We start from the raw sequence: 20163 nt of genomic DNA on the forward strand, positions 1-20163 counted from the left end.
CCAATGAAGCGGACGTCATCGACCCCTGCACCTAAAAGCAAATTGACTGGCTGCAATCTGGAGTAAATTCCAACTAGATTTTCTGCATAACTGAATGATGTAGGTTGCAGTTTTGTCCATATTACTTCAACAATATCTCTAACAAGCTTTGATTCATACCTACAACACAGAATAGACTAAACTCATCAGATTATTGATATGAAGATTTAGTTTATGAAAATGTCTCTGCATTGGACTTGATTTCTTTTATATTCTTGTAATGACATTTAAAAAGCCTCATAAGCTTAATTGATTATCTGCCTATATTATTTGTGATAACCTAATGAAGAGCGCCCAAATTAACTATTTGTAAATTAATGCAATGGAAAGAGACAAAAAGAAAAGATTATGTGTATACCATTCCTTTGAATTCCAACCAGAGAAACTCGCAGACTTCAGTTAAAGCAGATCTCCATCTTTGCACCTTCTCTTTATCATCCTTAAACCTTTCTTCATGAATAGCAAATGCTTCTCCAAAACTCCCTGTATGCTTTCGTACATCAGAAGGATCAACATCATAGAACATTGGCAGCACCGTTTCTCTTGCTTTCATGCATTCAAGAATTCTTACAAGTTCATCCAAGCACCACGTTGACGATGCATAATTTTGTGAGAGAACAATGAGGGCAAATCTTGATTCTTCAATTGCAGCAGAAAGTGCTGGAGTAATAGCTTCCCCTTTGTGAAGTTCAGGATCATCCCTGAAAGTTATGATTCCTTGATGATCCAATGCAGTGTATAAATGGTCTGTAAAAGCCTTTCGAGTATCCTCGCCTCTAAAACTCAAAAAGACATCATATTTCCACCGAGGAGGTGAAGAGCTCTCTGTGCTCATTTCCAATTGAACCTACTGTCCTGCTGCATAGAAAATAGAAATAATGATGGATTTCTTTGTAAATCACTAAATCCTCTATATATGAACATTCATTCTAATGAACGAATCGAGTATGAAGCGACAAACATTAGTTGCTTTGCTTTTTGGTAGGAAATTAATTTGATCATAAGTAATTTTGAATAGAAATTCATAAACAATCGGCATTAAAGCCTCTTTTACAACAAATCATCAGAAGAGCTGCAGAAAAACTAGGGAAAAAAAAACACCAAATATATACTGAAACGAATAGTAGATATATAGCAAAACAACGTAGATAAGGAGAAATTAATGGAGCTTTAACCTGAGTTAGGGGTCAATTTGAAGTTGCGGTTCAGTCTTCAAATATGGGAATCACGTAGCAGCAGTAGTTGAAGAGAAAATATAACAAGATCGAGAAGCAAGCAAGGGCGAGACTGAGATCGAGAAGTGTAGATTTAGTGAGATTAGAGAGACTAGCTGAAAGAAATGGGTGAGGATGGATCTAGATCGTGAAGACTTTAGCAGGAGGAGACTCTGGCCTTCAGACTTTACCAGTCAGTCAATGCGATCCGAGTCAGGTCGAACCCTCTTAACAAAATGGAAAGAGAAAATAAGTGCCGACTGTTGAGAATGTGAAATCGTTGCACGCATTAGAAAAATAAAACCTTGTAAAAGAGTTTGGGTTATTCCGTTTATTCCCTTATATCATGAAAATAAGGCGGCTTAGTCCACGCGAATGGGCAATGCCCAACAGCCATGGCAATGGTAGTGGGAGTGCGGAGGCCAAACCAGATAAACTGCTACTATGTTTGGAAGAGGCAACATTAACATCTTTAAAACTTATCTTGATTACGGGTAGACATTTAGCAAAGGAGAGTTTTACGGTGCTAGGGTTTGCTCTGCTAGGGTTTCTGGCTAGGGCTTCTTCGCATCTTCTTCTCTTGGCATCCTCCTCTCTTCCACCATGGTTGATCACGTTACCGCTCGTCTGGCAGCCGCTTTGGCGATCTCTGAAGATGGCCGGACATCCTTTGGTCCGGCTGGTGCTGCTGCTGTGTCTTCTCATCACTTCGCGGTGGGGAGACTGCTCTCCGTTACGGCCAAGCGTCGGGCTGATCCCAAGGCTTTCTTGGGGACTATGACCTCCTTATGGGGGCTTGGCAATCGTCTCTCTGCACGAGCAGTCAAGGACCGTTTTGTCTTTCAGTTTTCAAACCCAGAGGATCGTCAAAGGACGGTTGAGGGAGGGCCGTGGTTTGGAAGAGGCAACATTAGGCAACATCTTTAAAACTTAAAAGCTCGACCGAGAACTAGCCTCAGCAGTTAGTTTGGAGTCTGGGTGATTCCAAACTGGATGAGCTGGGAAAGGTTCAGCAGATTTTCTCCATTCTCTAATATTTTTCTTCTGTCATAACTATCATCCTTCAATTAATTTTTATTTTTATTCTATATATGACTTGCATAAACATTTATTTGTTCTCCTTGCCTCCTATTCATCATCCTTCTGCTCCAATCCTGCTCTCATTATTCACACATTTTCTCCTCAAACCTCATTTAGAAACAAAAATAACAACATTACCAGACAAAACATAAACTACAATATTTTCCTCTCTCAATACTTCAGTAGACAACTACAAAATGTTGCATAAAGTATTCCATGGTACCCTCCATTCTCTTCATTTTCACAATCCCACCAGTTGAGAAATCAAGTTCAACAAAAGATATTAAGCCCTCTCTATACATATCTATGGGATGTATCAAGCACATGCACTACACTCCTCCACGCTAATCAATGATGCCAATCTCTCCAATTCAAACCATGAGCTTGTTAATCATTACCTGAAAGAAAAAAAGAACTTAAGCGCAATTTCTTGTGTTAGATTCATAATTTCTCCTAAAACAATAAAAGTAAGAACCAAAACTATGATGAAATAATAGACTGAAGTCACTGAACTGCAAATCCCATAGATAAAAGTACTTGAGCGCAATTTCTTGTGTTAGATTCATAGTTTCTCCTAAAACAATAAAAGTAAGAGCCAAAACTATGATGAAATAATAGAATGAAGTCACTGAACCACAAATCCCATAGATAACTACGCAAGAGCGTATCAGGTATTTTTGCCAGTCCACAGATGCCAGCAAAACAATAAAGACAAGGGGAAAGAGAGGTTCCAATACTTTTTATTTTTTGGACAATGCAAATCCAATAATTTTAAGGGAGCCACTAATAACATTTTTGTTTCGTACTACAGAAAAGAAGGAGAAGAGTGAAAATGGGGTGGGTGAGAGGATGAGAGTACATAAAATTAAAAACAAAAAACCATTTGAACTGTGTTCTTATTTTTAACTTAGTAAATTTCTAAAAAAACTCGTGTCTCCCTTTTTCTTCCTCTTCAAAAATCATAAACATAAACCAAACAGGTTCTTAGAATTGATAAGCAACAATTTCTCCACATGCTAAAGAACAATTTTTCCCAGCTTGCCTCTCATTCATTACCATCAAGAAGATATACTAACCTTTCTCAACCTCTCATCTCCTGGTTTTGTCAAGAACCTCAATGTATCTCTTTGGGATCCCATATTGTTCAATCAAGTGTTTTGCCAGATTCTCAATCACTCCACCTTGAACCAGAACCTCCAGCCCCTTCTTACCTAAAGGAAAAACATAAGTGTATCATCGGTAACTCTTGGAAGGAATCCTCATAATGTGACGATAAATATTATCCCCAGACAATCAAATCGACTAAAGCACATATGGAGTATGGGTAAAATGTTGTTATATGTGTATATATACAAGTATATATGTAAACCATAATTCAATATTAAAAAATAAGTAAATAAAATAAACAAAAAATATACAAATAATCACTTCCATGTCTCATTGGAAAATTAATAAATAAAGGCAGAATCTACACTAAAACTTTCACAAATGTTAACCGGTCTAATAAAATACTACAGTCCACATAATGAGTCAAGAGAGAAGATACTCTCCAATAAAAACTAATTCAGCGTGCATATTTGTGCCACACACCTGGTAGTTCTGCAACCGTTGTACTACAAGCGAACTTCTTTTGTAGCTCTGATGCCAAAGCTTCAGGATCCACTAAAAATGTTTCCAGTCCTGATAACTTGGTCATTTTCTTATTACCTTACCGCCTTTCTGTCATTATCTGGACTGTTTTCAAACCACCTTTACGAACAACCGAGTCATTTCCCCTTGTCACAATGTGATGAGCTTGCATCCGGTTCACAAATGCTGCTCCTAAGTCTCTTTTATGAATTTCTGTAGGGTACGTTAAACCTTTCTTTATGGCCCCCTTGAACAGTGCATCACACAATATCGCATCCAAAATCACAATGGATTTATCTGTCGGCATAACCAGGTTTTCCTTTTCAACATATTTAAACACAATGTCAGTGGCATCCGAAGCACTGTAAAGCTCGCCTGTGTCAGCACCTACAGAAGCAAATACTGGATTTACATGTACACTTGGTTTATAGATCTCAGCCACTTCAAGGATTTTGACCGACCGACTTTCACTGACAGCAGGAACACCAGTTTGAACAGCTTCTTCAACTTGTCGTTTCTCTAGCTTGAAAGATGAGTAATCTGGATGGCTGCGGTCAATAGAAAGTAATACAGACTCCTTCTTATATTTATCTTCCTTCACTCTAATCTGCAGAGATGTTTGGGTGCCAACATGATGAAAACCACTAGCAAAGACAATATGGATTTAAATCACAGGAAGCTTAATTCAACCAGTCTCTGTCACTCTCTACTATGGCTATAAACCTCACCCCCTTTTAGAATGTATCAGAGAGTTAAGCTGACATATGAAAGAGACTCAAAAGTCTGCACAAGTTACTACTACCAAATACACTAAACTGAAGAAAGTTTAAACAGTGGTCTTCTATTGTATAGATCATTATTAACAAGACTCGGAAGTCTTCACAAGTTAGCACTACCAAATACACTAAACTGAAGAAAGTTTAAACAGTAGTTGTGTATGGATCATTATTAAACTAAACTGACAAAGTTTGCCCATGTCTAAAAGTTTAAACAAACCACGTATGCACTATGAGTCTATGGCTATCAAATACAATGAAGAATCACCAAAAAGAAAAAATACTGCTGAATAATTAGGTAAAGGTTATTGACTATACAACTGGTTATTTAGAACAGAAGATTCTATTGTTTTTTTACTCATATGTATTAACTTCAGAAAGCTCATAGAAATCTGGCATAAAATACTTTTACAAAAAAATACAAAGGGAGAATTGGAGGTAAAACCAATAATGCCTTTCCTGATGCTCAAAATCTTTTGAATTATTTTGTGTATACATCTCAAATACTATAACCTAATTCTCCATGAGCCCTGAATAGAATAGAGATTTATACTATAACTTGATCAGTAATTGGTAGAAATATAAAAGAAAAATAAAATTTTCAAATATTGTCAAGAATACAGAGCAACAAAACCATGCATTAATACATAAAGGTGCTGACCGCTGACAACACCATAAGGATGTGCAGAATGTGTTCAGAATCAAAACTACAAAAATACCAATATAGCTAACCCTCAAAATGACTAGGTTAAAACTAAAAAAGAGGTCACTTACGAGAAAGAGGAAAATGAAAGCATAACGCACCAATCCTGTAGAACATTTAGCTTGTAACCACTTTGATAATTTCTTGTGTGATGATTTCTTGATGTCTAGTGTGATGCCTGAAGGCCTACAAGGTAAAACACAGTTTGACCTGCAGAACCACAAAACAAATCATGAGTTCTTATAAATGAAGTATATGCACAGGGAGGGTAGAGAGAGATCATGCAAAGTTTCACAAAGATTATATCTTTACCATACCATAGAGTGCTTCCGGGCATGGGAAGGTCTTTGTCTTTGACAGTTGTATGCAATGCTTGCAAAAGGCATTTTTCCAAAAGCATGTCCACATCCTCGGCAGAAAGAGGATGCTGATCCTCCCCAGTCGACTGATTAGCAGAATCATCATCTGTTAGCTTCAGATCACCTACATTTGCAGTTACTTCCTCAGCAATCTCATTCCTAACATCAATCAGTGCAACCGAAGCAGAACTTGGTTCAGACTGCACATCAGCAACATCAACATGTTGCCCCATTTCCTTATCATCAATGCCATTCAGTTGATCATGTGATCCATCATTTGCACCATTATATGAATCAGAAATTTGAGCTGATGACAAGGTAGGATCCTCAAAAACAGCATCTTCTAAGAAACCTGCATTTGGCACATAAGGGCCCTCAACTGATTCCCTGAAGAAAAAAAAAAAAAATATTCCACAACATTGTTAACCAACAGAAGTTTTCTATGTGTCAATCATATAATTCATATCTCTATGTCAATTCCCACAGATACTTGCCAAAGTAAGTCACCATAATAGTGAGCAATTTTTAAGGCTTTTCCACGCAATCCAGCTTTTAATGCTTCAGTGCAACTCATAGTAGTAGTTCCCACCTGTAAAGATATTGACCAGTAAGAAGATTATGACCTAACATTAGTTACATAAATAGATGAACCAACGGTTTCTCAAAACATAGCATATACTATTTGCACAGAAGCTTACAGCAATGGGAGCTGGATTTCCTGGAACTTTAACCGCCCATGCTTCCCCAGCTATAAACGATGGTAAACCTTCAGCAGGTATGCTGATACCGGGAAACATCAAATCTGCCCCTCCAATAACATATCGAGAAACCTCGCCCCCTTTCAGCATGAAAGAAGGCAAGAGATCAGGGACCTTCCAGAGGGCATAAACTGAAACGGAAGACAATCAACCAAACAAAGATGTGAATAACCTGCAGATATGCTAGCAGAGCTTTTTCATATTTTCATTGACCCAAAGCAGGAAGTGAGATTAATGCCTATCTTATATTGACCTCTTTGCGGTCAAGCTAAGACCAACTTCATTGAAAATAACTAACTAGTAATGTGTGGCAGACCACATACTAGAAAAAAGGGAACGAAAGAAGGGGGAAAAAAAACATGCAAGAACAAATAAGGACAAGAGATGGAAACAAGGACATGATACCTGTGGGAAAAATTTCTTTGCCACGGCCGTCAATATCAAAAAACATAGGAAAGCCTCCCTCTATGCCATATACAAGGACTCGATTTTGATACTTTGAAATCTTTATCTCCACCTAGAGATTAATTCAATACAAAATATACGGTAGTGAGTAACTAACATCATATGATGCCCAGTTCCAACCATTCCAAAATAAATAAATCCTATACCAAAACTTGTCCAACTTATTTCTTCTGTAATTTGGAGCAACCTGATTGAAATTGACACTATCTAGTTGGAAAATAGTGCAAGAATTATTCCAATGACAAGCATACAAAACGGAGAATCATCGAGGATAAAGAAGTGTGGTAAAAACCCAAGTAACAGTGTAAACTCCGGTAACCTACATGTCTACCTTAAATTGGCAGCAAACTAATCGCAAGTTAAAGATCATGAAATTTTGCAAGAGATGAATATAACACACATATACGGTTTCCTGGAATGAAACCCAGAATCAGAGTGAAACCATTCGCAGCTGGGGAAATGCAAAAAAGCAAGGGCATGACCAATGAAGCATAATGATTCAGAAGGAAAAAGTGGAAAGAGAGGTACCTTGGGAGGGAGTAAAGCATCGATATCGGCGTCGGAAGCTCTGGGAAATCTTTCCTTGACGGTCCTCTTGAGTTTCTTCCTGTCAGCCCCTGACAGTCTCTGGTGCGACCGAGCTTCCACTCCCTTCTTGAACATCTCTCCTTAGTCCTCCCTCTCTCTCTCTCTCTCTCTCTCTCTCGAACCCTACGACGACTTCTGTCAACGCCTCGCTCGGGAGCTCCCCGCCGTCGTCGTCTCCGTCAACTACCGCCTCGCGCCGGAGCATCGGTATCCGTGCCTGTACGACGACGGTTTCGACGTACTCAAGTTCATCGACGACAGTCAAAGCAGCGGCAGTAGCAGCTTGTTCGAAGGCGCAAATCTCACTGTGCCGGCGGGAACATAGCGCACCACGTGGCGATCAGAGCGTGCGGGCACGAGTTTCATGATCTGAAAGTGGTCGGAATGTTGTCGATTCAGCCGTTTTTTTGGCGGAGAGGAGCGAACGGAATCGGAGACGAGACTGAAGAGTGTGCCGCTGGTGAACATAGAGCGGACGGACTGGATGTGGAAGGCGTTTTTGCCGGAGGGGTCGGATCGGGACCACCCGGTGGCCAATGTGTTTGGGCCAAACGCGGTGGATATTTCGGGGGTAGATTTTCCGGCGACGATTGTGGTTGTTGGGGGATTTGATCCGTTGCAGGATTGGCAGAAGATGTACTACGAGGGATTGAAGAAACGCGGGAAACAAGCGGAGCTGGTGGTGTTTCTAAATGCCATTCATACTTTCTATGCTTATCCCGAGTTGGATGATTCTTCTGTAGTACATAATTCTCCTGTGATTGATTTCAAAGGATCAATCACACCGGTAGGCATAATTAATCAGATAGGTACAAGAAGAAATTTTCACAAACAAAAAAATGCATTAACCATGTTTCTGGTCACTAGGCCCTGCTTCGTAAAGCTCGAGTCGTTTAAATCCTTTTGGATGAGGTTCTTCTTCCTGTTCCTGACTTGCACCGGTAGCAGTACTACTAGATGGTGCATCATCATCATCATCATCATCATCATCATAGTAGTGTTGAAGGCTTCGCTTGGTATTGCTCTGCTTCAATAATGTTTCCCAAAACTCCTCAATATCCCCCTCATATATCATACGGACCCCGCATTTCTTCACTTGCACAATTTCATCACCGAATTTTTCCACCTGATACATGGATTTAAATGAGAATACAAGCTCATATGTGATATCCTGCCACACTTGTTTATGGTATTCATCACGGTGCACATAGAAGAACCAAATGTGATCCAACACAGGTTGACCCCACTTTCCCCCAAACAATATACCAAAAGGCCCCAAGAATTGTCCATTGACCCTCATTGAGCAACTAACGGACCACTCGGCCAAAGGCGGGAGTGGTTTCAGGGGTCTAAAAACAACACACAAGGCGAATCCCATAAACTTGCCACTAAACCAACCTGGATGCAGCTGTACAGTTATTGAAGACCCCAAACTTTGGTAATTGTACCACTCTGGAATTTCATTTCCAGGAGCAACAAAATGAAATCTAGCTTCTTTAAAATGTACGGAAGAACCACGATGTTGAATCTTTAGGTAGCGTGTTAGCAATGAAAGTGCTGTACTCTTACATCTTTCATTCTTCACCAATCTGAAACAGTTAACACATGTTGCTTCTAGCACCGCATTGGTTTGTCCTATTGGATTGGACAATGTATCTAATGAAAAGCAGTTGCTTACGTTTACCCATACATGAGATTTAAGCTCTGGTAATTTCCGAAGCTTGCGGCACCAATGCAAGTAAAGATATTTAAGTCTATCGAGTTGGCCAATGCTCTTGGGGAGTGTAACAAATTGATTTTTGCTCAAATTTAAACTTCTCAATGAGGCTAAGCATCCAAAATCACTGGGGATTGCTCCTTCAGAAAGATTGCTGTCACTTAGATCCAGTTTAGTTACTGAATGCAAACCAGATAAAGAAGGCAATAACAATCCTGCTGGAATCCAACTTCTTTTTCGCAAAAACTGAAAAGGGTTGAACATCATATTCCATGATTTAGGTGACTCTGCTTTACATCCAGCAAGAGATAATTCTTTGAGGTTTTTCAAAGAACCAATACAGGAGGGCACTTCTCTTATGCCACTTCTACTGGCATCAAGCTTCTCCAAACTTCCTAAATGACCCATGTCATCCGGTAGATTTTTAAGCTTTGAGCAACCAGAAAGATTAAGGACTTTGAGAGATTTTAAGCCACGCACACTTCTTGCAAAATGCAAGAGATTCTTGCAATCTTTCAAGTTCAGCAAAGTAAGTTTTTCAAGCATTTCAATCCCTGGGTCAACCTCATACAATCTTGTACAACCATCAAGAAACAGAAGCTCAAGATATGGCATACCTTGAAAGTTTGGGGTGTTGACAAGATTCAAAGAGTTGCTGAGTTTAATGGTTTTCAAATTGTAGAAAGGCTGTCAAGTAAAAGCATAGCAAAATTAGCTTTTATATTCAACAATTTCTTATGTAAGTAATGAAATATTATGCAAGTTAGTACTTTATACCTTTATTCCCAACGGAAAATGTTCAATGTAACTATGGCACATGTTCAGTTCTACTAGCTTCTCAGGGTTAAAATGTGATGGGAGAGTTTTCAAGGGATATCCCGTCCATTCAAGAATCCGTAAACTATTAGGAAGACATTCAAGCCCATTTGATAGGTTCCCATTCTTAATGACAAGGTATTTCAATCTGTACATCATCGAAAAGGATTTAGCATGCACGTCCATCTCTACTCCAGGCTCACTTGAGTCCAGAACAATGCCTTCTATTGCACTTGTTCCCTATTAAACATCACCAATATAAAATATTAGGGCTAAGAAATTGAGAACATTAAACTACCTTGTCATTAGCAAATAATAACTAAATTGTTCTTGTACTAAATCTCTTACAGTATTTCTGGTCAAGACATGCTTGACATCTTCAGGAAGCCATAACCTACTGCGGTTGCCTGGCTCGTGAGTAGATTCTCTGCGGACAATTTCCCGACCCGTTTCTTGGAGCAAATCGTGCATCAATAGTTTTCCATATGAAACAGTCAAGAGAGATCTTTCGGTAAGAACTTTCATTCCAATTGCAGAAACACCGCAACTTGTCAGTACTTCTGTTACTCGATGTTTGTTCTGTCCACAAAAGAAGCATGAAATGTCTAGGAATATGTTCTTATCTCCATCATCTAGATCATCATAGCTAGTTTTAAGTATGTCAAAAATTTCCAAGTTACAGATTCTTCCTAGTTTTCTTAATGCACTGTTCCATTCGCTTAAATCTCTTCCATGCATAAAAGAACCCAGTACTTCAAGAGCTAAAGGGAGACCTTTGGCATAATTTATAACAGTTTTGGACAACTCAAGAAAATCTTCTTCAGGGTAACGTCTTTTGAATGCTTTCCAGCTGAAAAGCTGAAGAGAATGCTCATCATTGAATTCCTCGACCTTCAATCTTCTCTCCACTTCATGTTGGATCAACAAATGCTCATTTCTAGTTGTGATAAGAACTCTACTCCCTGAACCAAACCACTTTTGGTTTCCTGCCAAATATTTTAAATGGCTTGAATGGTTCACATCATCGAGAATGAGAAGGACTTTTTTGTGGCCTAACAACCTCCTTATTATGGTGGCTCCTTCATGAAGGTCTGATATGTCAGCCTTTTTTGTCCAAATTTCAGAGAGAAGTTGCTTTTGTAGATTAAGTAGACCACTTTTTTCGACGGAGACTCTAACATCGGTAAGAAGGAAACTTAATTCAAATTCACGAGAGATTCTCTCATACACCGCTCTTACCATAGTTGTCTTACCAATTCCGCCCATTCCCCATATCCCAATGAAGCGGACGTCATCCACCCCTACACCTAAAAGCAAATTGAGTGGCTGCAGTACTCTTGAGTAAATTCCAACTAGATTTCTTGCATAACTGAATGATGTAGATTGCAATTCTGTCCATATAACTTCAACAATCTCTCTAATAAGCTCTGATTCACACCTACAACAGAGTAGACTAAACTTATCAGGTTACTGATATGTAGATTTAGTTTATGAAAATGTCTCTGCATCAGACTCGATTTGTTTTATATTCTTGTAATGACATTTGAAAAGACTCAAAAGCTATATTGTGAAGCCTCGATTTAGTTCAATTGGTAATCTGCCTATATTATTTGTAAAATAACATCACTAAGAGCGGAAAGATTAACTATTGTAAATTAATGAAATGGAAAGAGACCAAAAAAAAAAGCGTATATGTATACCATTCTTTTGAATTCCACCCAGAGAAACTTGTCACTTCTGTTAAAGCGTATCTCCACCTTTGCACTTTCTCTTTGTCATCCCTAAACCTTTCTTCATGATTAGCAAAGGCTTCCCCAAAACTCCCTGTTTGCTTTCGTACATCAGAGGGATCAACATCATAGAAAATTGGCAGCACCTTTTTTCTTGCTTTCATGCATTCAAGAATTCTTGCAAGTTCATCCAAGCACCATGTTGACGATGCATACTTTTGCGAGAGAACAATGAGAGCAAATCTTGATTCTTCAATTGCAGCCAAAAATGCTGGAGAATTAGCTTTCCCTTTGTGAAGTTCAGGATCATCCCTGAAAGTTATGATTCCTCGATGATCCAATTCAGTGTATAAATGGTCTGTAAAAGCCTGTTGAGTGTCCTCGCCTCTAAAACTCAAAAAGACATCATATCTAGGTTGCAATCTTGAGTGAATTCCAACTAGATTTTCTACATATCTGAATGATGTAGTTTGCAATTTTCTCCATATAACTTGAACAATATCTCTGATGAGCTTTGATTCATAACTACAACACAGAATAGACTAAAGTCATCAGGTTATTGATATGAAGATTTAGTTTATGAAAATGTATCTAGATTAAACTTGATTTCTTATATATTCTCATAATGACATTTAAAAAAGCCTCAGAAGCTCAATTGGTTATCTGCCTATATTATTTTTGAATAATATAATAAAGATTAAACAGTGCAAAATCAACTATTGTAAATTAATGAAATGGAAAGAGACAAAAAGAAAAGAGTATATGTATACCATTCCTTTGAATTCCAGCCAGCGAAACTTGCCACTTCTGTTAAAGCATGTCTCCACTTTTGCACTTTCTCTTTGTCATCCCTAAACCTTTCTTCGTGACTAGCGAAGGCTTCTATAAAACTCCCTGTTTGCTTTCGTACATCAGAGGGATCAACATCATAGAAAATTGGCAGCACCGTTTTTCTTGCTCTCATGCATTCAAGAATTCTTATAAGTTCATTCAAGCACCATGTTGACGATGCATAATTTTGTGAGAGAACAATGAGGGCAAGTCTTGATTCTTCAATTGCAGCAGAAAGTGCTGGAGCAATAGCTTCCCCTTTGTGAAGTTGAGGATCATCCCTGAAAGTTATGATCCCTTGCTGATCCAATGCAGTGAATAAATGGTCTGTAAAAGCCTTACGAGTATCCTCGCCTCTAAAACTCACAAAGACATCATATTTCCACTGAGGAGGTGAAGGGCTTTGTATGCTCATTTCCAATTGAACCTAGTGTCCTACTGCATAGAAAATAGAAATGATGATGGATTTCCTTGTAAATCCACAATATATGAACATTCATTCTAATAAACGAATCGAGTATGAAACGACAAACATTAGTTGCTTTACTTTTTCGTGGGAAACTAATTCTATCATAAGAAATTTTGAATAGAAATTCATCATCAATGGGCATTAAAGCCTCTTTTACACTAAATCATCAACATAGCCCCCAAAAAAAAAAAAATTCTGAATCGAATAGTAGAAATGTAGCAAACCAGCAGAAATAAGGAGAAAATGGAGCTTTAACCTGAGTTTCTGGTCAATTTGAAGTTGCGGTTCAGTCTTCAAATATGCGAATCAGATATACAACAGCAGTACTTGGGTCAAATGAACAGAAAATACAACAAGATCGAGAAGCAAGCAAGGGCGAGACTGAGAGAAGTCTTAAGATTTAGTAAGAGAAGACTGGCTGAAAAAATGGGTGAGGATGGAATATGGATGCTGTTGCTTAATTAATAATTTGTCCGAAAACAAACAGGTATTTCCGAGTGCGGGCTCCAAACGGTATTATATTTTAGTGGGGTTTGCCTTTAGAAAAGGGAAAGATTCCCTTATGTTCCTCGCTGTTCATGTTCTTTCATCTTTTTTTTTTCACAAATGTCCACTAGTATTCGTTGCAGCATCCAAGAGTTATGTCCCAACACCACTACTGTTGACCTCATCAAAAAAAACAAAAAACCACTGCTGTTTTTTTTTTGGGTCTTTGACCCAAAGCCCCAAAATGAGTAAAAATTATCTCACTTACCCCAGCAACAGATTTTTGTTCTCATATACACAATTTGACATTAAATGACCATTTTGCCCTCAACCCAATTAAAGATCTACAATCACGCCAATCTGTCTCCTCTCTCTCATCCCGATCTCTCTCTCTCTCTCTGACCGCCAACTCCGGCAACGTCCCAGTCTATTGCCCCCCAATGAGTGTAGGCAAGCAGTCGTCGGCACCGGCGTCATCGGCGATGTTCTCCTTACGAGGATCTCTCATCACTCTCGCCGTCTTCACCGTACTTTCCCTTGCCTACTTCTCCCTCAACTTCTCCGTCTCCTCCCCTCCCCTCCCCTCCCCCTCCCCCTCCCCCTCCGTCACCGCAACCATCGACCTTCCCGTCATCAGGCAGGAGGAGACTTTCGACTCCAATCCGTCACCCGAGGAAGAGGAAGAGTTTTTGGACATTTACCACTCGCCGGAGGTGTTCCGGTTGAACTACGCCGAAATGGAGAGGAAATTCAAGGTGTATATTTATCCCGACGGCGATCCGAACACATTTTACCAGACGCCGAGGAAGCTCACCGGGAAATATTCTAGTGAGGGATATTTCTTTCAGAATATTAGAAAGAGAAGGTTTCGGACCGAGGATCCGGATCAGGCTCAGCTCTTCTTCATCCCTATCTCCTGCCACAAGATGCGAGGCAAGGTATAGTGGTTTATCTGATTGTAAGTTTGTTGATTTAATTGTGTTTTGATTTCGGAGATGAGTGTGATTTGTTCAGTGCTGTGGATCTGAGTACAGTTCTGATTCACATTAGTTATGAATTCTACTGAAGACTTGTTATGAAATGCAAATGTGGAATTGTGTTAGTAGCTAAACCGATTGCGATGTCTCTTTTGGTTCTACTCTTTCGGAACTCGTTGCTGATTTTGGTTAGTTTCGTTCAGTTTTGTTAGTTTAAGTAGCGTCTATGTAATTGCATTGAAGTATTTGCTGGTTTATTGATGAGTTTTGTTTGTTTTGCAAATTTGAAGAACTTGCGGTTTTCTTAGTATGAGTTACTAAGTTTCCTTAACCCGTGAATGGGAATGGCAATGCCTAGTGTCGGATAATGCTCTGTGATTGGATTTGATTGGCAGATATTGTTGGTTTATGATGATTGTGCAGGGTACTTCATATGAGAATATGACCATAATTGTTCAAAACTATGTAGAGAGCTTTTGACTTGGGTGCCAGTTTCATGATGGCAGAAGGCCCGGAAGGAAAGAAAAAAGAAAAAAAAAAGTTTTATTGGTGGGCAATAGACGTGTATTGCCCCTCAATAGACGTCTAATAAAAGTCTATTGGAGGGCAATACATGTCTATTGGGAGGCAATAGACGCTTTAAATTGATACAATCTCTGATTTTTTTTCTTTAATCAAAGTTTTATTTGTGTAATTTTAAGAAGATTAGTTTTCATTTCGGTAACCGAAACGTTTATTGGGGGGCAATATACGTCTATTGGGGGGCAATAGACGTTTTGAATTGATGTAATCTCCTCGTTTTTTTTTCTTTAATCAAAGTTTTATTTGTGTAGTTTTAGAAGATTAATTACCATTTTGGTAATCTAAACGTCTATTGGGGGGCAATAGACGTCTACTGGGGGGCAATACAGGGCTGATAGTCGTCTATTGGGGGCCAATAGACGTCTATTAGGGGGCAAAAAAACTTTCCAGTGAGATTTTCAGCAAATTCCGGTGGGCGGCAGCCAGTGACCGGATTCCGGAAAAAGTTGGCCGGAATCCGGCGACCGGAATCCGATGAAAGTTGGCCGGAATCCGGCGACCGGTGACTGGATTCCGGCGGCCGGTGATGGGCTCCGGCGAAGTCTCCTATAGTTTCTCTTTCTTCCATTTTCTCTCTCTCTCTCTAAGTAACAAAGGGATGAGGGGTAAAATGGTATTAAAAAAAATTAAAAACAAAAAAAAAAATCTTAATGGGGTATTAGGGAAGACTCCCTTAGAGTGTATTGGGTAAGAGGGAATTAAAAAAACTTAATGGGGTAAGGGGGAAAAAAATCCCTAGAAATGGGGTAAATGGACAAAACCCCTTTTTTTTTTTTTTTGATGAAACAAAAACCACTACTGTTGAGAATGTGAAAGCGTTGAACACATCAGAAAATTAAAACCTTCCAAAACAGTCTGGACTTTTCCATTTATTGCCCGTTGGTTTTGAGCATGTATGGATATATCACGGAAATAAGTGGGTTAGCCCACGAGTGAATACGACAGGCCGAATTACATAAGCTGCTCCCATGTTTGGAGGACGCAACATCTTTAAAATTGAAAAGCTTAACACAAAGAACCAGTCTAAGCCAGCCTAGCCTAACACAGGGCTTTATAGAAGAGTATGGATGGTTCCGAACTGGATGAGCAGCGGAAGGGCTCAGTTTTCTCCATTCTCTAATATTATCTATTGTCGTAACTAATGATCATCAATTAATTTTTATTTTTATTCTATGACTTGCATAATTTTTTTTTTTTTTTCTCTCCTTGCCTCCTATCCATCATCTTTCTGCTCCAATCCCATTCTTATTATTCACACATCTTCTCCTCAAACCTGATTTAGAAACAAAAATAAGAACATTATTAGACAGAACATAAACTACAATATTTTGCGCTCTCAATAGACAAAATGTTGCATAAACTATTCCATGGTACCTCCATTCTCTTCATTTTCCAAATACCACCGGTTGAGAAATCAAGTTCAACAAAAGATATTAAGCCCTCTCTATACACATCTATGGGATGTATCAAGCACATGCACTTCACTCCTCCACGCTAATCAATGATGCCAAACTCTCCAATCCAAACCATGACTGTTAATTATTACCTGAAAGAAAATTGTTCATAGCCAAAAGAACTTGAGCACAACTTCTTGTGTTAGATTCATAGTTTCTCCTAAAAACAATAAAAGTAAAAACCAAAACTATGGTGAAATAATAGATTGAACCACAAATCCCATAGATAACTATGCCAGACAGTATCAGATATTTTTGCCAGTCCACAGATGCCAGCAAAACAATAAAGAGGGGAAAGAGAGGTTCCAATAATTTTTATTTTTTGTGCAATGCATGTCAAATAATTTTAAGGGAGCCACTAATAACATTTTGTTTCGTTACTAAGGAAAGAAAAGGAGATGAGTGAAAAAAGGGTGGGGGAGAGGATGAGAGTACATAAAATTAAAAACAAAAAACCATTTGAACTTTGTTCTTATCTTTAAAGAAGTCATGTCTTCCTTTTTCTTCCTCTTCAAAAATCATAAACATCAATAGAACAGGTTCTTAGAATTGATAAGCAACAATTTCTCCACATGCTAAAGAACAATTTTTCCCAACTTGCCTCTCATTCATTACCATGAAGAAGAATTAAGTATGCTACCCTTTCTCAACCTCTCATCTCCTGGTTTTGTCAAGAACCTCAATGTCTCTTTGGGATCCCATATCGTTCAATCAAGTGTTTTGCCAGATTCTCAATCACTCCACCTTGAACCAGAACCTCCTGCCCCTTCTTACCTAAAGGAAAACATAAAGTGTATTCATCAGTAAATCACGGAAGGAATCCTCATAATGTGACGATAAATATTATCCCCAGAGAATCAAATCAACTAGAGAGCATTTGGAGTATGGGAGAAAGGTTGTTATCTGTGTATACTATGTATATATGTAAACCATAATTCAATATTAGAAAATAAGTCAATAAAATAAACAAAAAAAAAATACAAACAATAACTTTCATGTCTCATTGAAAAAATAAAAATAAAGGCAGAATCTACTCTAAAATTTTCACAAATAATGAGTCAAGGGAGAAAAGATACTCATTAATAAAAACTAATTCAGTGTGCATATTTGTGCCACACACCTGGTAGTTCTGCCACCGTTGTACTGCAAGCGAACTTCTTTTGTAGCTCTGATGCCAAAGCTTCAGGATCCACTAAAAATGTTTCCAGTCCTGATAACTTGGTCATTTTCTTATTACCTTGCCGCCTTTCTGTCATTATCTGGACTGTTTTCAAACCACCTTTACGAACAACCGAGTCATTTCCCCTTGTCACAATGTGATGGGCTTGCATCCGGTTCACAAATGCTGCTCCTAAGTCTCTTTTATGGATTTCTGTAGGGTATGTTGAACCTTTCTTTATGGCTCCCTTGAACAGTGCATCACACAATATCGCATGCAGAATCACAATGGCTCCCTTGACAATGACCTTTGTTGTTTTTCGATTTATAATTCTGTACCAATTTGCTTGCCAGGATATATGAATGCCTGAATGGTAATAAAATAAAATAAAATAAAAGAGACAAATCACAATTTGGGATTAACTAAATATTGCTGCTTCATGGAGCAAAGGATCAATCACACCGGTAGGCATAATTAACCAAATGAAAAATAAGAAGCATCAACATGCATGTGTTCATTCGAAGACAAGAAGAAATTTTCAGAGACAAAAAAAATGCTTTAATCATGTTTCTGGTCACTAGGTCCTGCACCGTCAAGCTCGAGTCGTTTAAATCTTTTTGGATGAGGTTCTTCCTCTTCCTGACTTGCACCAGTTGCAGTGCTACTAGATGCTGCATCATCATCATAGTAGTGTTGAAGGCCTCGCATGGTATTTCTCTGCTTTAATAATATTTGCCAAAGCTTGCGGCACTGATTCAAGGAAAGATGTTCAAGTCGAGAGACTTGGCTGACGCGTAATGTCTGACGCTTGCGGCACTGTTCCAAGGAAAGATGTTGAAGTCTCTCGACTTGGCTGACGCGTAATGTCCCAAGCTTGCGGCACTGATTCAAGGAAAGATGTTCAAGTCGAGAGACTTGGCTGACGCGTAATGTCTGAAGCTTGTGGCACTGTTTCAAGGAAAGATATCGAAGTCTCTCGACTTTGCTGACGCGTAATGTCCCAAGCTTGCGGCACTGATTCAAGGAAAGATGTTCAAGTATCTCGACTTGGCTGACGCGTAATGTCTGAAGCTTGTGGCACTGTTCCAAGGAAAGATGTCGAAGTCTCTCGACTTTGCTGACGCGTAATGTCCCAAGCTTGCGGCACTGATTCAAGGAAAGATGTTCAAGTATCTCGACTTGGCTGACGCGTAATGTCTGAAGCTTGTGGCACTGATCCAAGGAAAGATGTGAAGTCGAGAGAGTTGGCTGACGCGTAATGTCTGAAGCTCGCGGCACTGATCCAAGGAAAAATGTACACGTCCAGAGAGTTGGCTGACGCGTAATGTCTGAAGCTTGCTGCACTGATCCAAGGAAAGATGTTCAAGTTGAGAGAGTTGGCTGACGCGTAATGTCTGAAGCTCGCGGCACTGATCCAAGGAAAGAGATTCAAGTTGAGAGAGTTGGCTGATGCTCTCGGGTAGTCTAACAAATTGATTTTTGCTCAAATTTAAATTTCTCAATGAGGCTAAGCATCCAAAATCACTGGGGATTGCTTCTTCAGAAAGATTGCAGTCACTTAGATTGAGGTAGGTTAATGAACGCAAACCAGATAAACAAGCCAGCGACAATCTTGCGACTTCTCTGCCAGTGTTATTCAGATAAAGCTCCTCCAAACTCTCCAAATGACCCATGTCATTCGGTAGTTTGCTAACCTTTGAGCAACCAGAAAGATTAAGAACTTTGAGATCTTTTAAGCCACTTATACTGCTTGCAAAGTGCACAAGATTCTTGCAATCTTTCAAGTTCAGCACAGTAAGTCTTTCAAGCACTTCAATTGTTGGGTCAACCTCATTCAATCTTATACAACCTTCAAGAATCAGAACCTCGAGATATGGCATACCTTTAAAGTTTGGGGTGTTGACAAGATTCAGAGAGTGACTCAGATTAATGGTTTTCAAATTGTATAAAGGCTGCATGTCAAGTAAAAAGCACAGAAAAAATTAGCTTCCATGATATATTCAACAATTATTATAAGTAATAAAAGAACGATATAGTAATTGTAGGATACCTCAGTTCCTATCCGAACATATTTAACACAGCTATGACACAAACTAAGTTCGAGCAGCTTTTGAGGGTTGAAATGTGATGGCAGAGATTTTAACGGATACCTCGTCCAATCAAGAATCCGTAAACTATTGGGAAGAGATTCAAGCCCCTTAGGTAGGTTCCCATCATTAATCTTCAGGTATCTCAATCTGTTCATCACCGAAAATGATTTTCGATTCACGTCCACCTTTACTTCTGACTTGGTTGAGTCCACAAATATGCCTTCTATTGCTTCAGTTCCCT

At 39.0% G+C, this 20163-nt stretch overlaps 5 protein-coding genes across 7 annotated transcripts; 1 reads left to right on the forward strand and 4 right to left on the reverse strand.

Annotated features, from left to right (window-relative positions):
* Positions 1–6: 6 nt before the first annotated feature.
* Positions 7–1502, reverse strand: LOC133741470 (TMV resistance protein N-like). Of its 2 annotated transcripts, none has more exons than XM_062169372.1 (3): positions 1215–1502; positions 398–897; positions 7–159 (listed from the first exon to the last, which is right to left on the reverse strand). In XM_062169372.1, the coding sequence occupies exons 2-3, from the start codon at positions 872–874 to the stop codon at positions 154–156; spliced, it is 483 nt and encodes a 160-aa protein (XP_062025356.1). In that variant the 5' UTR covers positions 875–897; positions 1215–1502; the 3' UTR covers positions 7–153. The 2 variants fall into 2 exon arrangements, with proteins under 2 accessions (XP_062025356.1, XP_062025355.1); XM_062169371.1 differs by having other exon boundaries at positions 8–159; positions 398–894; positions 1215–1498.
* A 943-nt stretch (positions 1503–2445) lies between these two features.
* On the reverse strand, positions 2446–8158 carry LOC133741466 (uncharacterized). The gene is made up of 9 exons (XM_062169367.1): positions 7552–8158; positions 6964–7075; positions 6499–6689; positions 6295–6389; positions 5759–6187; positions 5513–5651; positions 3924–4569; positions 3410–3544; positions 2446–2731 (listed from the first exon to the last, which is right to left on the reverse strand). The coding sequence occupies exons 1-7, from the start codon at positions 7684–7686 to the stop codon at positions 4042–4044; spliced, it is 1629 nt and encodes a 542-aa protein (XP_062025351.1). The 5' UTR covers positions 7687–8158; the 3' UTR covers positions 2446–2731; positions 3410–3544; positions 3924–4041.
* A 26-nt stretch (positions 8159–8184) lies between these two features.
* On the reverse strand, positions 8185–13708 carry LOC133741461 (TMV resistance protein N-like). 2 transcript variants are annotated; one of them, XM_062169358.1, is made up of 7 exons: positions 13431–13708; positions 12645–13140; positions 11845–12399; positions 10493–11582; positions 10106–10384; positions 8461–10015; positions 8185–8366 (listed from the first exon to the last, which is right to left on the reverse strand). In XM_062169358.1, the coding sequence occupies exons 2-7, from the start codon at positions 13118–13120 to the stop codon at positions 8326–8328; spliced, it is 3996 nt and encodes a 1331-aa protein (XP_062025342.1). In that variant the 5' UTR covers positions 13121–13140; positions 13431–13708; the 3' UTR covers positions 8185–8325. The 2 variants fall into 2 exon arrangements, with proteins under 2 accessions (XP_062025342.1, XP_062025341.1); XM_062169357.1 differs by having other exon boundaries at positions 12645–13143; positions 13431–13707.
* Positions 13709–14142: 434 nt separating this feature from the next.
* On the forward strand, positions 14143–15518 carry LOC133735807 (probable glycosyltransferase At5g03795). The gene is made up of 2 exons (XM_062163234.1): positions 14143–14598; positions 15061–15518. The coding sequence occupies exons 1-2, from the start codon at positions 14143–14145 to the stop codon at positions 15115–15117; spliced, it is 513 nt and encodes a 170-aa protein (XP_062019218.1). The 3' UTR covers positions 15118–15518.
* Positions 15519–17307: 1789 nt separating this feature from the next.
* Positions 17308–20077, reverse strand: LOC133735817 (disease resistance protein RUN1-like). The gene is made up of 5 exons (XM_062163241.1): positions 19883–20077; positions 19131–19784; positions 18423–19044; positions 17794–18198; positions 17308–17447 (listed from the first exon to the last, which is right to left on the reverse strand). Exons 1-5 carry the CDS (start codon positions 20075–20077, stop codon positions 17353–17355), a joined length of 1971 nt encoding a protein of 656 aa, XP_062019225.1. The 3' UTR covers positions 17308–17352.
* Between the last annotated feature and the right edge of the window lie 86 nt (positions 20078–20163).

Source organism: Rosa rugosa, chromosome 3 (assembly GCF_958449725.1).
Source record: "Rosa rugosa chromosome 3, drRosRugo1.1, whole genome shotgun sequence".
NCBI classification, from domain to species: Eukaryota; Viridiplantae; Streptophyta; class Magnoliopsida; order Rosales; family Rosaceae; genus Rosa; species Rosa rugosa.